We start from the raw sequence: 15020 nt of genomic DNA on the forward strand, positions 1-15020 counted from the left end.
AATAACCATCATGTTTACACAGCGCACACAAAACCTCCTCACTTTATTTGTCTCAACATGGGGACAGAAGAGATCAGTCAATAAATGTGAAAAAGTAACAGCGTTACTTATTTGATTAAGTAACTTAGATTTTTTTGTAAATTGAAAAAGTAATGAGTTACTTTATTAGGTACTTGAAAAAGTAATCTGATTACATAAAATTTACTTCTTATAGGCTATATGCACGCATAAGTTCCGCATTTGACGTAAGGATGCTCGTCCGTTTCCGGTTGGGGAGATTAAAGCGGAGGAAAACCGAGGAAAATGGGATTATGGCAGAGTCTTCAAAATTTATTGTCCTCCCGTCTTTGAAACGAAACTTTCATTCGTTTAGATGTAATTTTATATATAGTTATGTATATTTAATATAATTTTAAAAAGAATCATAAACACAACAAGGGGTGTCTGTTTTGTCTGTTTTTGTGAATAACGTTTCTTTAGTATAACCATGGAGTATAAAATCCAATATCGGCGGAAGTTATCGAGCATCCTTACACCTTCACCGGAAATACCGCCGTGCATAGAGCCCATAATGAGTTACCCCCAACACTGCTTAAAATTCAACCACATTAATTTATAATCACATTAATAATCACTGACACTATTGGAGGAGAACTGAACTGAGCTGGATGATGACATCATTGTTTTTCTGCAGAACGGCTTTATAGATGAAAATTAACAAATTTAATAATTGATGATTTTTACAACGGAACTGAATAAACACTGAACTGAATAGCTGATACTGTTTTCTTTTAGAGCTGCTGTACAGCCGAAATGAATGAATCATTTTCCTATTATCACTGCTTTGAAACAATCTGTATTGCATGAATCTCAAGGCTATATGACTAAAGATGAGTTGACGCAATGGTGAAGGGGAAATTGACAGAATAATTTGACTTTGTCACCACAAGTGTCCTCAAACACGTACACATCTCTAGAATATAGTAGGTAGCCTAATAATCAACAAACAAGCAATAAAAGGTGACAAACTGTTCCTGACAATGTCTGTTTCAATTTTTCAAGCAAGGAAATGCAGCTTACTATAAAGAAACCTTCGGCACGTGTTATGTTAATGTTTAAAGTTTATTACCAGTAGCTGACTTGTCTAGTTTACTGTCATCATTATGCTGTGGGATTTTCAGAAAGACAAACTCAACACCCTTATGGTGGTGTAATTAGACTTGCGGTATGAAGCCAAGCAACATAGTGAGATGACGACTAGATGTTTAACGTACACTGACACCACCTTTGTTAATGTGAATGGGTGCTCCCTAATTAAATTTAATGTTCACAGGAAGCTCATTATTTAAGAAATGTTTGAGTGCTTTCCAGGAAGGTGCTGTGGGAGTTTTTAATCTTAATATGCTCAGAGCCGCTTTTTTGACACGTCTTTTAAAGTTTCTGCAGCAATCCGTGTTTTATGGTCTAGAAATGATTCACATCTTTAGTGCTTGCTTCTGTATTGTGTTTGACAGTTTTCAATATATACTTCTATATGTATATAATGCTTTATGTGTGCATGTGAATATGTCTGTATATATTAAATTACCACATTCAATGAAATCATTCAAATGATTCAAATGCAGTCAAAACATTTATTGAAACATATGCAGGTATACAATCAAAGGTCCAACATTTTTTTTCCAGTATGGAATACTATTAACTTCAAGACAAAAATATAACAGTCTGAATATAAGGTTAATAAAAAAACAATCCTTTAAATAAGTAAACTGTAACTACCATAACAGGTTATGTAGAATACAAATGATTCATTTGAGATATAATTAATATAGCTCCAAAAATGATCACAAGGAGAGACCCAGATTAATATGGGTGTTTTACCAAGACTCAAAGGTGACGAAAAATAGGTAGAAAGTCTCTCCTTATCATTTGAACTCATACACTCTCTCACTCCTTTCAAGCTCTACCTCCATCTACCATGGTTTATCTTTCAGGGGCAAGGCGTGCAGATGTTGCCAGAGCAACTTTACGGGTGTAGGTCGTGCAGCGGCGTAGTATCTCCTGAGTTTGTGGTCGGGGTGGTATCCTGGGAGTTCCCTCACCTTTCATAGGGTGGCCAGCGTCTGAGCTGATGGGGCTGGACTGGCCACTGGACATACCACTATCGAGCTCTTTCTCCTGCTGTCTCAGGCCCTCTTCCCCCTCTGAGCTGGACATGCTTGGGCTCATGGACGTGGTGTCCGAGGAACTGAAGCTGAAGTCGGTTCCCTCATCGCTGAAGCTGCCAGACTCCTCGAGCTGTCCCGGATCGCTGTTTTGGCTCTGGGGGTCTGACAGCATTTCCAGAGAGCTGGAGCTGAGGAAACTATTTCTTCTGTTTTGTGAGCGAACCTGAGGCTCCACTTTTAAAGAGTTGTTGGCGGACAGGTTGATAGCAGAGCTGTGAAGTTTCCTCCGAAGATTCTGAAGGCCAAAGCTGGGGCTGCTGTAGAGCTTCAGGTACATGGAGGGCACGTAGCCGGCCTTTCTGTTGTATCTGCACAGGGAATACAAGCTTAAGGGTAAGTTTTGTATGGGACAGATTATCTATCTATCTATCTATCTATCTATCTATCTATCTATCTATCTATCTATCTATCTATCTATCTATCTATCTATCTATCTATCTATCTATCTATCTATGATTTGCTCTGAAATTTAGTCTGGCAAAGAACTCATTCAAACCCATCTCCAATCCGTCGAAATCGAGGCACCAATCAGAGACGTTGGGCCGGGCTTTACATGATGATGACAGCACTGGGATTTTGAAGCAGATTTTGTAGCCTACATTACAAAGATGGATGCCGCCGTGGAACATCACTCGTTCGAATCAGCTATCGCGTCTGTTTTACGTAAGTGATTTGAACATTTCCTTTTTTTTAAAAACCGAGCGAAGAACACCACTCGGAGATGTTTCTCCGCCGGCCGCCGCTCTGCATACGTCATCTCCTTCATCGCTCTGATTGGCTTTAGGTCTACCCGCGACATCCGTTGGTGACGCCCTGCTGGAAATGATTTGTCTAGGACGCTTTGCCAGACCATGACTCAGTTACAACTGAGAATGGTCTGGTTTTAACCAGGCTAGATCAAAGCTCAACACATTGAATTGATTTCTATAGGATGATGTGAAAATTAAGAAATTGCATGTAGTTTTGCCATTACATTTAAAAAAAATATTAAAAGCCATTTTCAATAAATTACTGTAATATTTAAGTATTTATGACTGGTTTTTTTTTAAATAGCCGACTGACTGTATATTATGCTTATTGCACAGCTACTTGCCAAATAAATTGATAAATAGATATAAAATATAGATTTAAGTTTGCATAAGATGTCAGAACCAATTTGCAGAATGTGGCAAATGGCCAATCAGATAATAATCTTCCACATTCCACCTGTACATTGTGTCTGCTGATACTGTCCATCCATCTTAAAATAATTCCTATCATTCTCTGAATGTCAGTGCAAATGAAGCAAACAACTTTAATTACCTAACAAGCCACCAGCCATTATCAGACCTCTGTAACACCTCCACAACAGCGCCGATGCTCATAGAGAGCTCGTCCTCTTTTTTTGACGTGTAACTTCTTGTTGCGCAGTACAGAGACACTAGAGAAACGAAAAAATGTTAAGTTAGCAAGGTTATTTTTGGAGATTCAGTACGACAGAATGTTTATGTAACAGCTGTATCTTACTTTCAAAAGTAGGTGAGTCAAACTCGTCCTCCTCCTCTTCTTCCTCTTCACCGCATAATTCCAGGTAAGGAGCGGGAAACCAAGCTAGACGTTTATCCTCATTCTCGACAAGCCACCAACCTGATCACACCACATATATAATTAATAAGCTGTAAGGATCTGCACTATAAACTTTAGTTCACTTTCTTAAAGGGATATTCCACCGTTTTTTCATATTAAACTATGTTACTCCCTTAACTAAGACGAGTTGATACATACCTCTGTCGTCTCAGAGCATGCATTCAATCGCTCTGGCGCGCGAGACACTTTGATAGCATTTAAAGGGTCACTTCGCCCATTTGCATTAAGCTTTGTATCTTTAGAAACCCAGTCATATTTTTGAATGGTCATGGTTTATTCACTTATTTTCCCCTGAGATGGGAGAAATAAAGATTTAAGTGTTTTACTTCCTGCTTGTCGTGACGTAAAAATCGTCATTTTGCGTCACAATAAGCAGGAAGTCACATTTCATTGTAAAGTTTTTTTATTCAAATTTTTATGTATTCACTCATTTTTATTCAATGGTGTGGGACCCACTCACCCTACAGGCCTATTACAGATCAGTGGGTGGGACTTCACTTGCTGATACTGAATTGATATCCGCCATCTTGTTTGGAAGCTAAGCTAACAAGCGCTGTGGTGATGGGAAGTTATGACAATGACGCCAACTATACATGATATGGAAGAAGAGGATTTTGAAATTCTGCTGCTTGAATCCGATGTTCGTGGCTATCTTTACGAGTCGCATTATAGTGAAGAGCAGCTGAGGCTGATGGAGGAACAGGAGGCGGCTGCCTGTCGCGGTAGATGAGCCCAGACTGGCTCGAGCTGAGGCGGACTGATTGTGCTTGTGCTATCGCTTGGCGCTATGGACACAGCTAGAGTCCGTCTGCTGGGGGGAGAGGACTTTTCACGAGTGATGATATTACTGTGCTGAGTTGAAGTGCTCCCCCCCCAGCACTTGCTGTGGTATTCCTATTGAATGAACTGGGCTAAGCTAAGTGCTGTCAAAGTGTCTCGCACGCCAGAGAGATTGAGTGCATGCACTGAGATGAGAGAGGTATGTATGAACTTGTCTTAGTTAAGGGAAAAACATAGTTTAATATGAAAAAACGGTGGAGTATCGCTTTAAGGGAGAAGACATACCTGCTTTGTCTTTAATGAGCACATCCAGTCTTTCATCCACACCTACTTTAAAGGGCTTGTTCTTTGTATCTTTAGTCTCATACGGAGCCACACATCGATATGTCTTGGACACAAAAGGCTGGGTCACATTGCCATTGCTCAGACGTTTATTTGCCAAGTCGGGTCCTCTGTTGACATTGGGGATGCTGTTTGAATGCAGAATCATCAAACTGCAGGGAGAAAAGAGCCGCTTTAACAGACAATTACAGCACAAACACGTTCCACCAGGTTGACATGGATATTAAACTCTGCCAAACAAAACAGATCAGAAATATGAAGTGAGCTACACTGTCTACGTATTCTTGGAATGCTGCAGCTACCTACTTATATCCCAGAAGGAAATAATCAACATGGCCTACCTGTTTTGGGTATATTCCGGCATAAGCTCCTGCTCATTTGGCAGGAAAAACTGAATGACTTCTGTGGAATGTGACACAGTCGTGTTACACTGCAACAGGTTGGAACAGTAGCTCTCCAGATTTCTCAGACGGGACACTGACTTAGCCAGAGCTTTCAACTGAAACGATGCCATCATGCACTGAGCTGTAAACAAAACCTCAATGAACAACAATATAAAAACAATTCCCTCCAACATAAAATATTATAGCTATAATAATGATTATAAGAATGATTATTTGAAAGGCTTTGTGCATGTGTGCATGCATATGTAAAGTCTGTACATGCAGGAATTTGTTACTATTTTATGCATTCTTTTATGAGTCAGGCTTAATGGGTTACAAAAAACGGGTTGCACTTTATTTTAAGGTGTCATTACAGAGTAAGAATTAAGTATTGAATAATATTAAGTAACTACATAGGGTTATGGTAGGATTGGAATTTGGTTGAGAGTTGCATGTAATTATGAATAATTTACTGTTTTCACTATGTAATATATGTAACAAGTACACTGTAAAATAAAGTGTTACCAAATGATTATGTACATTCTAATCACCTAAAAAGCTGTTAATCCTACCTCCAAATCTGGGTAGCACTCTATCCTCTTTCCGAAATTGGTTTTCCACCGGAAACTTCTTTTTTAATTGCCTCTGTTGAAAAGAAATGTGAATAAATAACGAATTGTTCATGTCTTCTAGTAACGATTTGTGCCAAATTCTGATTGTAAAACGTACATGGAGCGTTTTGAAGTCTTGGAGGGATCGGTACACTATCAGCTCACTCTGGTCTGACCATATCACAGATACCATGTATTTCTGTAACAAATCAACAAACGAACAATTGTTATCATACGTAAAATTCAATAGCGTTGCCATTATTTAAAGTTATCCTACGAACACATCATATTCTTACTTTGTACTTGTCCTTTTTCATTACTCCGATAAGACGGACATCGACAGGAAAGCGAGGGTCACTCATTGCTGTTTATGATGAACAAGATCACAGTAAGAAATCCTTCCTTGTTTCCTTTCAACATCACCTGCATCATCATTTATAGCCTAGCCGAAAGCCATGGGCCGGGGCGTGTTGTTTATCTCACGTGAATTGAGTGAGTGGACAGTGAAAGAGAAATCTGATAAGCAAAAAAAAAAAAAAAAAAAAAAAAAAAACGCCTCTGCTCCTTGCGGGCACGTGCGAAAGAGTGAGATAAGTTATGATGACAATAATTTGTCAGCAATGAAACGTCAATGTTGTCTTCAAACGTGGGGAAATTTGACAGTTTTGTCAATGATTAAACGTCATTGTTGTCTGTGCTGAAGTTTATTACTTACAAGAAAACAAACCATCTATCTATCTATCTATCTATCTATCTATCTATCTATCTATCTATCTATCTATCTATCTATCTATCTATCTATCTATCTATCTATCTATCTATCTATCTATCTATCCATCCGTCCGTCCGTCCGTCCGTCCGTCCGTCCGTCCGTCCGTCCGTCAGTTTCACATATGTTAAACCATAGATAGACTGTAAACAAAATAGGGTTACCATATTGAAGTTAAAAGGGTTAGTTCACTTAAAAATGAAACGTCCACTGAGGGGCCAGAATGAAAGTTTTTATGACAACTTTTTTTGACGTGTTCTGCAGGTCTGATTTAGATTTTCATTTACTGTATTTGTACAAGTTTACTGTAATAACTAGTTCACGGCCATTGTGGACATATTTTCAACATAACTTGGTCTCATTTAGACAATTTATACTGTTTCTGGACCAAATAAACACTCTCAGGTTGCATTAAAATTAAAACTCATGTTTATTTACATTGTTTAGATGAGGTTTGGATGTTGATATTTGTTTCAATTTAAATCACCATTGTGGTGATCAGTGTTTGCTTTAGTCGGGCTCTTGGTCCCAGTTCTTCTTACTTCAGATTTTCTTTGGCTGTTGTAATAGTGCGTTTTTATAACACCATTGTTTGTGCAGAGAAAGCCAAGAAAATGAAAAATCAGCTGTCGTCAGCTCATTGTTCATGATGACAAAAGCAACACAAAGCAAGGATTTAATAGTGGTTAAACTTTTGTCTTTATATCTGGTATAACCACCAATCATGTAGAACAAGGTTTTTATGGGCATCTCGCACTGAAGACTTGGATGTAAACGCCCTCTGCTGTGAGTGGATAGCAGTTTTGCATTATTATAATGAGTTTCATCTCACCCATCGATGCACATGGGGGAAATTGTTTTGAAAACATCCAATGTTGTAAAGTGGCAACCGGAATGATTCACCCATACATGTTAGACAGAGAGTCTGTGTGTTGCACCATTCCTGTCAGATCAAATATTGCATAGCACAGCACCGTTGTTCTTTACTCTTAATCGGTCTGCAAATTCAGTCTTGTTTACAAAACAATCCTCAGTGAAATGAAGCGAACAGACGGTTTTACCCTTATCAGCTGGAATGCATGAAAAGTAAAGTTTTGCATTCCTATTGGAATCCAGAGGAAGCTCATGCAGCCACTTCCACAACCAGGCACTGCACAATATTTTGTATTGCTCGGTAACTCAATCCGGTTTGTCATCACGAGGTAGGCTTCGGAATCTATGTTATTTAGCTATGCGTGTAATGCACGAATTGGTGGGCGGGGCTAAACCGGCCGTGTTGAAGTAGGCATTGATCTTCTTCTGCGGGGGTGGTGTTTTATCCTCTTTGACGTCATCGTTCCCCACTTTTAAAAATGAGTCGTTTGCTGAGCCTGGTGTCAATAAAAGCTTTTATTGGATTAACAAGGATGTTTTCAGTTCTGAAATGTACAGGATATTCTTATAATATGATGAACTCTTAGATGTCAAAAGCTCAAGGAAAATTAGATTTCTCAGTTCATCACCCCTTTTAAATGCACACTTATTTTGAGGTGAAAAAAAAAAGCATGCGTACACAATGTTTTAAGCAAGTAAATCACGTAGTCACACACAGATATCAAGGTTTTGGATATGATTCACAACAACGGAGACAACCAAAACAATAAAGCTTGGGAATTAAGGATGTTTTGTACTATTAAAGCTGTCCACCATGCATTGCAGCATGAAGCTTTTTTATTATTGTCACCATTGTTGTGACTCATATGCAAAATCTTGATGTCTGTGTGTGACTATGGTACATTTTCTCAAAACATTGTGTACACATGCTTTTTATCCACCTTCAAATAAGTGATAATTTTAATGCTACTGGCCTAAATAATGCAGTTCCAAAAGATTGGTGGTTATAAAATCTAGATATAAACACTAAAGTTTTAACATTAAATGCTCACTTTGTGTTGATTTTATCATCATCAACAAGGAGCTGACGACAGCCATTTTGACAATTTCTTGGCTTTCTCGGCCACAACAATAATGTTATACAAACACACAGTTACAACAGCCAAAGAAAAGCGAAAGTATGAAAAATTGGGACCAAGAGCCCAACTAAAGCAAACACTGATCACCACGATGGTGACTTAAAATGTAACAAATATCACCATCTAAACAATTTAAGGACAAAAACATGAGTTTAAATGTAATGCATCCTGAGAGTGTTTATTTGTTCCAGAAACAGTATAAATTGTCTAAATGTTGAAAATGTTATCAACATTTAAACCTATCAACCTATCAACATTAAAACCTATCAACATTTTGATGTACCTGACTTAAAACATTTATGAACAGTCTTAAAGAAGAAAAACGGATGACTAACTTAGTCTTGGCAGTTTAAGGAGTACCTTTCCCCATAAGGGATGATGACTTTTCATCAAAACAACCAAAGTGAGCAGTTCATTCAGGCCTGTCATCCTTTAGTAATTTTCCCATGATGACCTGGTGGTTTTGTGGGGGTGGGCAGGCTAAGTGGGGATCACAGGTGTTTCTTCAAACTGAGGGTGATGAGAGGGCAGACAGTTGGAACATTGATCTGGAGCTGCTGGCGTCACACTGGCCTTGAAGAACCGCCAAAACTCCTCTGCAGAATCAGCTCAAGGTCATCAGCAGTGAGGTTTTGTCATGCCTCATGCTTGCACACATCATCACCTGGAAAAGGAGCCCAAGCGCACGTTTTGGCTGTCCGGATGAAGAAACCAAAACACGTGCTTTTCGTACACCACCCACTCAACCGGGGCAACGCGAGAGAAAATGTGTGTCCGCAGACTTGATCTGGAGCCAGCTGCAGTGATGAACAATACGACCACTTGGAAAATACCCTACAGAAAGTCCCTTATAAAAGTTGCCAAAATATTTCTAAGATACGGATCAAATAGTTTTCCCATTTATGTTGCTTAATTCATTTTTTTTTTTAAATAGTAATAGTACATTAAAGCATCATTTTATATAATTTATTTTTCTTGCCAGGTAAATATGAGCATGACCTAAAAGATATTTTGTTGATTTGTCAATATAATCAAGACACTTCTGCTAATAGCTAATAGCTGAGATGTGCACATTTGCATTCGATGTGCAAATAGATGTGAAAAATGTGATAAAGTTTGCCTTTGTTTCATTAATGAGACTAACTTAAAAAAGAATAATCAATAGTCAATGCTTGTTGATCAAAAATTGCCATGATTATAGTTTTGTTAATAGCTTTCAGGAGGCCGATGATATATGTTGCAACACTACTTTGATAAAAAAACAACAACAAAAAAAAAACAACAACATAATTTTCCTGAATAATATTGACATGCTTCTTTGTCAACTGATCAAGCAGACTTGCTGGAACATATTTTCAAGGAAACATGATCTTCAGTGTCACATGATTATTCAGAATTCATACTGATTTGCAGCTCAAGAAACATTTCTTATTATCACTGTTGAAAACAATATTGTGCTCTTTTATTATTGTGAAAACCATCATACTTTACCACATTGTAAAAAAAAAATGTTTTCATGATTTGTAATCACAACATTTTTTCTTTTGTCAAATCAACTTAATAATTATTTGAGTTTCTGGTGATTAAATCAATCTCCTTCATTGTATTAACTCAATTTTTCCATTTCAATGAACTTAAAATTTTAAGGCAACTAGGTTACTTACTTTTTTAAGTTAAACCAACAATATTTTTTAGAATTTTGTAATTCTATTCAACAAAGATGCATTTATCCGAGGCAAATTGTAAGACAAACCGAGTTTAAAGGTCATTTAAAATGTCATCATGTGGATGACATAATTCAGGAGCATTCAAATGCCTCAGGTTTCATTCACAATAATGTATGACAACACTCAAGCATCTAAATTGCGGGGTTGTATAGCTATTTACTGCTGAGAATGAACAAGGAAGAAGCTTTGCATTTGTTTTTACTAATCTAAAGTACTACGTGCAACCTTTCATGCTCACGGGAAAAGTATTTATATCACATCTGCCCATCCTTTTATCAATCTCTCTAAATTAAAATACTTCATGTGTCTGCGGATACAAAACAAAGTCAGTCCTATACTGAATTTTCTCTGTAATAAGGTGTGTGGGTGTACTTTTAAAAGGGCAATGTGGGTGACTTTGGACAAAAGCTGTTTGTGCATATAAGTTATGAAACATGGTTTTTATTTATTATAAAATACTTTATTATAGTAGCTTTGAACTTTGAAGTTAACAACACTGTTGCAATGCCCTTATTTGTGACTATGCCATGTCTCATACATTAACAAAACATCGGTTTATTGAAAGCACATAAAAGAAACAAAGAAAAAAACTCTCCCCATTTATCTGTTTCGCTTTACTGTAAATCAATTTGACATATTGATGGTGCTTGGTTATAGTTTCTGTCCTCTAGAGGATGTTAAGGTTAAATAAATGTTGGCTTGTCGGCATGATTGATTATTAAGGATATACTCTTTTATGATTAAAAGAAAAGGCTGGAGCGTTTCATCCTTAGCGTTATTTGAGCAACATTCTTTGTGTGATTACAGTAATTGTGACCAATGCAGTGAAAGTCACAAGTGCCCATATGCAGGTTCAAGTCATTTCAGGATGCACATTTTCAATAATTAGCATGTTACAGTATTTAAGACACAGCTATTTTTCATGGCCCACGGGTATGTGGCTAGTGCACGACGAAGAAGATAAATTCAAATGGGCTGTAATAAATCCACAGTGATCCAAATAAAGATAAGCATCCACAACCAAGGCTTGACAAAAACAATACCTGACAATGAAAAACAACAAAGAATAAACTTAAAGGGATAGTTCACTTTGAAATTAATTTTTGATATGTTTTAGCTTACCTCAAGGGCATTCAAGATGTAGGAGTCTTTGTTTCCTCAGTATTTTCAATTTTGACATTTTTAGGTCAAACCGTTCTTGTCTGTCTAATGGAGGTCTATGGTCACCACCTCAAAGAGCATGCACAGAGAAGTCCACATTAAACATGATTTAATGACTCGTAAATGTAACATTGATGGCCTAAGACACCAAATGAGCGGTTTGTGTGAGAAAACAAACAGTATTGATATCGTTTAAACCTCTTGTAATCACAGTCACGTCCAAGTACTAGTCTCTGAGGGCTAGGGCGCTTCTCTCTGCGCAAGCACGCCGGAATGCCCCGGAAGTGATCTCTTGCGTGTCACTCATTGTTTACACAGAGATTTCAGAAGTGTTATCCTTCACTGTTAAGATCTAAACATATTTAGATATATACAGGAAATTGCAATGGAAGACGATTTCGATATATCAACTTCAATGTTGATTTTTTTTTCGCAACCGCGCACGAGATTACTTCCGGCGCTTTTTTTTTCTTGGACGTGGCTGTGTTTACAAGAGGTAAAAACGATATAAACACTGTTTTCTCACACAAACCGCTAGTTTCGTGTCTTAGGCCATCAATGTGTACTTACATTTACGAGTCATTAAATCATGTTTAATTTGGACTGCATGCTCTTTGAGGTGGTGACCATAGACCTCCATTATATGACTAACAGACAAGAACGTTTTGACCTAAAAATATCAAAATTGAAAATACTGCGGAAACAAAGACACCTACATCTTGGATGCCCTTGAGGTAAGCTAAAACATACCAAAAATTAATTTCAAAGTAAACTATCCCTTTAAATGTGTGTGCACAGATACGTGCACAGCTGAACATAATAACTCGAAAGATCAAATTAACCATGTGATATGTATGAGTGACAATATTCTGACAAATAAAGTGACAATATTCAGCGGCTAATTTTCAAAGAACATTTTATTGGCTTGCTTGAATATATTTTAGTCCATGCACACCATGTATCCCAAATAAAGAATCAATCAGAGCTCAGTCTAAAGTTTACCATTAGGTTGGGTCTTCAAAAAACAGGCCATAAACATGAAGTAAGTTTCTTGGATATGACAAAAGCTGTACTTACTGTAACGGGAAATATAATTTAGTCTTTTTCCTTGTTTGAGCACAATAAAGTTTACTTACTCACCCCTTCCAGCACTACTTCTTGTTATCTCCTTGCCAAAGCATACACAGGTTTATTATACAACAGTCATAAAAATATCTATCTAAATATGCTTTTGGGGAATCTATTGATTGCTGACTGCCTATTTACCTACAACAGATTTACTGTTTACTGTTCTTACATTTATTGATTCACAGGCAGTTCTCAATGTTTTATGGCATGGCCAAACTTGTTTTTATGAGTCATGTGAAAACTTCTTTGACAAGTTTGATGCTTAATTGATCAAGGTCATGAGCCAACATAATAACAATAACAATATAACTTATTTCCCAGAATAGCTTACTCTGTTATACTTTCACCTAAGTATTGCGGCTATTTGTTCTCTCAAAATTTCCATCAAAAAAATGAACTAGGGAGGTTGTGCACTTTACATAATATATTTATATATAGTTTACTTATAATAATTATATTTTTTGACTTTAAATGTTTTTTTCTATTAAGGTCTAAGTAATTGTGTCTCAACTTAACAGTACAAAATCCTACTGTGTTGTCTAAACACAAACCAATTATGTTAAGTAAAAAAATTGTACATCCAGAGGGTGGTAGTATAGTGCGAGCTGACTGCCATTTTGCCCGAACTTAATTTTATTGTGTTCAATCTGCTTAAATCTACGAACAACTTAAGTTTACTTAATCCGTTTGTGTTGGATTACATGATTGATTTGTGTTGCCTCAACTGAAACTGGGCAGTGCTTTTAGTTCCCAGCATGCTTTGCACATGGTGGAATTAAGAGAGAATAAATGTTAAAATTAAGTGTTATGAGAGAAATTTAGAAAAGGGGAAGACTTGATAGTGTGTAATAGTGTTTAATGTTAAATTACATTGGAATTATTAAACCATTTAAATTACAGTGGGTTACCATTGTGGAGAAGAGTGGAGCATTTTGTTTGTCTGTCGACTGATTTCATTATTTTCAATTGCTTTGAATTAAGAAGCATGTCAATCTTAGCATTCAATATGGTAATGTGTGCTTCTGCTAGCAAATAGCTAGCTAAAGTCTATCAATTTATTTAAATGTCACTGAATCAAATGAAATATAAGTGGATGAATGAATATAATAAAATGCCTTTGAATCATGTCAGGAAGCCTTTAAAAATTCACGATGAGACTACCTAAATTGGATCATTTAAAATTACACAATTCCATTATGTTGAAGTTGCATAAACAAATATGTTTGTTTAACGTAATCCAGTGGAACCTGTTGACAAATTAAAATTAATTAAAGCCAACATATTATTTTTTTGAGTGTATAGAGAGCCTAAGTCCCCCCCCCCCTTCCGGTTGACCACCATGGGACCTTTTTTCAGAAAAATAGGCCTATTGTATGGTAGTCAATGGCGAGAGACAACAAATATATTTTATATACATGGGACAAACGGTGTTGCCTCCAGGCAACATAGTCTATTTTAGCGTTTTTTAAATAAAAACTAATACAATTTTATTGGTCACTGCTCTCTAAGGGGAGGGAAACTCAAATACGAACCAATGAAAATGCAAAAGAGTGGTAACATGACATACAGGGGTCCACTGTGTTCCCTCTTTCAGCACACGTTCAAATGTCACATGGCTCCATATTTTCTCCACTGAAAAGGGCATTTTTCACTAATTTCTGTCCAGATAATCAACTACAAAAAATATAAGTAAAGAACAATTTTCAAAAACATTACATTATATATCATCAAATGTATCTTAGGGAATTACATAAAATTGCATGTTGCCTTGAGGCAACATTGTACCGTAATGGAATCACATAAGGCCATGCCAGGTATAATAGGTTTGAATACAAGTATGGTTTAATTGTAAGGAAAAGAGTTTGAACTATTTAAATGTATGTGCATTTTTACAATCTGAAAACTCAGCATGATTCAAGAGGACATTTGGCCACTATAGTGGGTAATCGGACAAATAGTGGGTTCGCGGGACGGGGGCGTGTGTGGGTTTAGTTATATTGAGCCATGTGCTCTTGTCATTGTTTGATCCCTCCCCCTTGTTATCTGATTATTGGTTTATTTGCTCCACCTGTCAGCCTTGTTACCCTCCTTTGTTTGCCTCCTTATTTAGTCTTTCTGGCTAAAGGAACGGCATACACTGGCTCTGCCTCCGGCTCCAGAACAGCAGACACTGGCTCTGCCTCCGGCTCCGGAACAGCAGACACTGGCTCTACCTCCTGCATCCGGAACAGCAGACACTGGCTCTGCCTCCTG

The 15020-nt window shown here is 37.3% G+C and overlaps 1 protein-coding gene across 1 annotated transcript; it reads right to left on the bottom strand.

The window, feature by feature from the left end:
* Nucleotides 1-1640: 1640 nt before the first annotated feature.
* Nucleotides 1641-6370, bottom strand: noxo1b (NADPH oxidase organizer 1b). The gene is made up of 8 exons (XM_039683725.2): nucleotides 6267-6370; nucleotides 6089-6169; nucleotides 5932-6004; nucleotides 5318-5501; nucleotides 4920-5128; nucleotides 3735-3854; nucleotides 3531-3648; nucleotides 1641-2536 (listed from the first exon to the last, which is right to left on the bottom strand). The coding sequence occupies exons 1-8, from the start codon at nucleotides 6330-6332 to the stop codon at nucleotides 1984-1986; spliced, it is 1404 nt and encodes a 467-aa protein (XP_039539659.2). The 5' UTR covers nucleotides 6333-6370; the 3' UTR covers nucleotides 1641-1983.
* Between the last annotated feature and the right edge of the window lie 8650 nt (nucleotides 6371-15020).

The sequence above is a fragment of the Pimephales promelas genome, chromosome 17, assembly GCF_988280905.1.
Source record: "Pimephales promelas chromosome 17, fPimPro1.hap1.1, whole genome shotgun sequence".
Taxonomy (NCBI): Eukaryota; Metazoa; Chordata; class Actinopteri; order Cypriniformes; family Leuciscidae; genus Pimephales; species Pimephales promelas.

Excerpts from the sequence above, each read along its gene's own strand:
- noxo1b (XM_039683725.2), bottom strand. The coding sequence starts at position 6,332 with ATGAGTGACCCTCGCTTTCCTGTCGATGTCCGTCTTATCGGAGTAATG. Across the intron at positions 5,502-5,931 it reads AGTGCTACCCAGATTTGGAG|CTCAGTGCATGATGGCATCG; the intron begins GTAGGATTAACA and ends TTTTGTTTACAG. Across the intron at positions 5,129-5,317 it reads CCGGAATATACCCAAAACAG|TTTGATGATTCTGCATTCAA; the intron begins GTAGGCCATGTT and ends TTCTCCCTGCAG.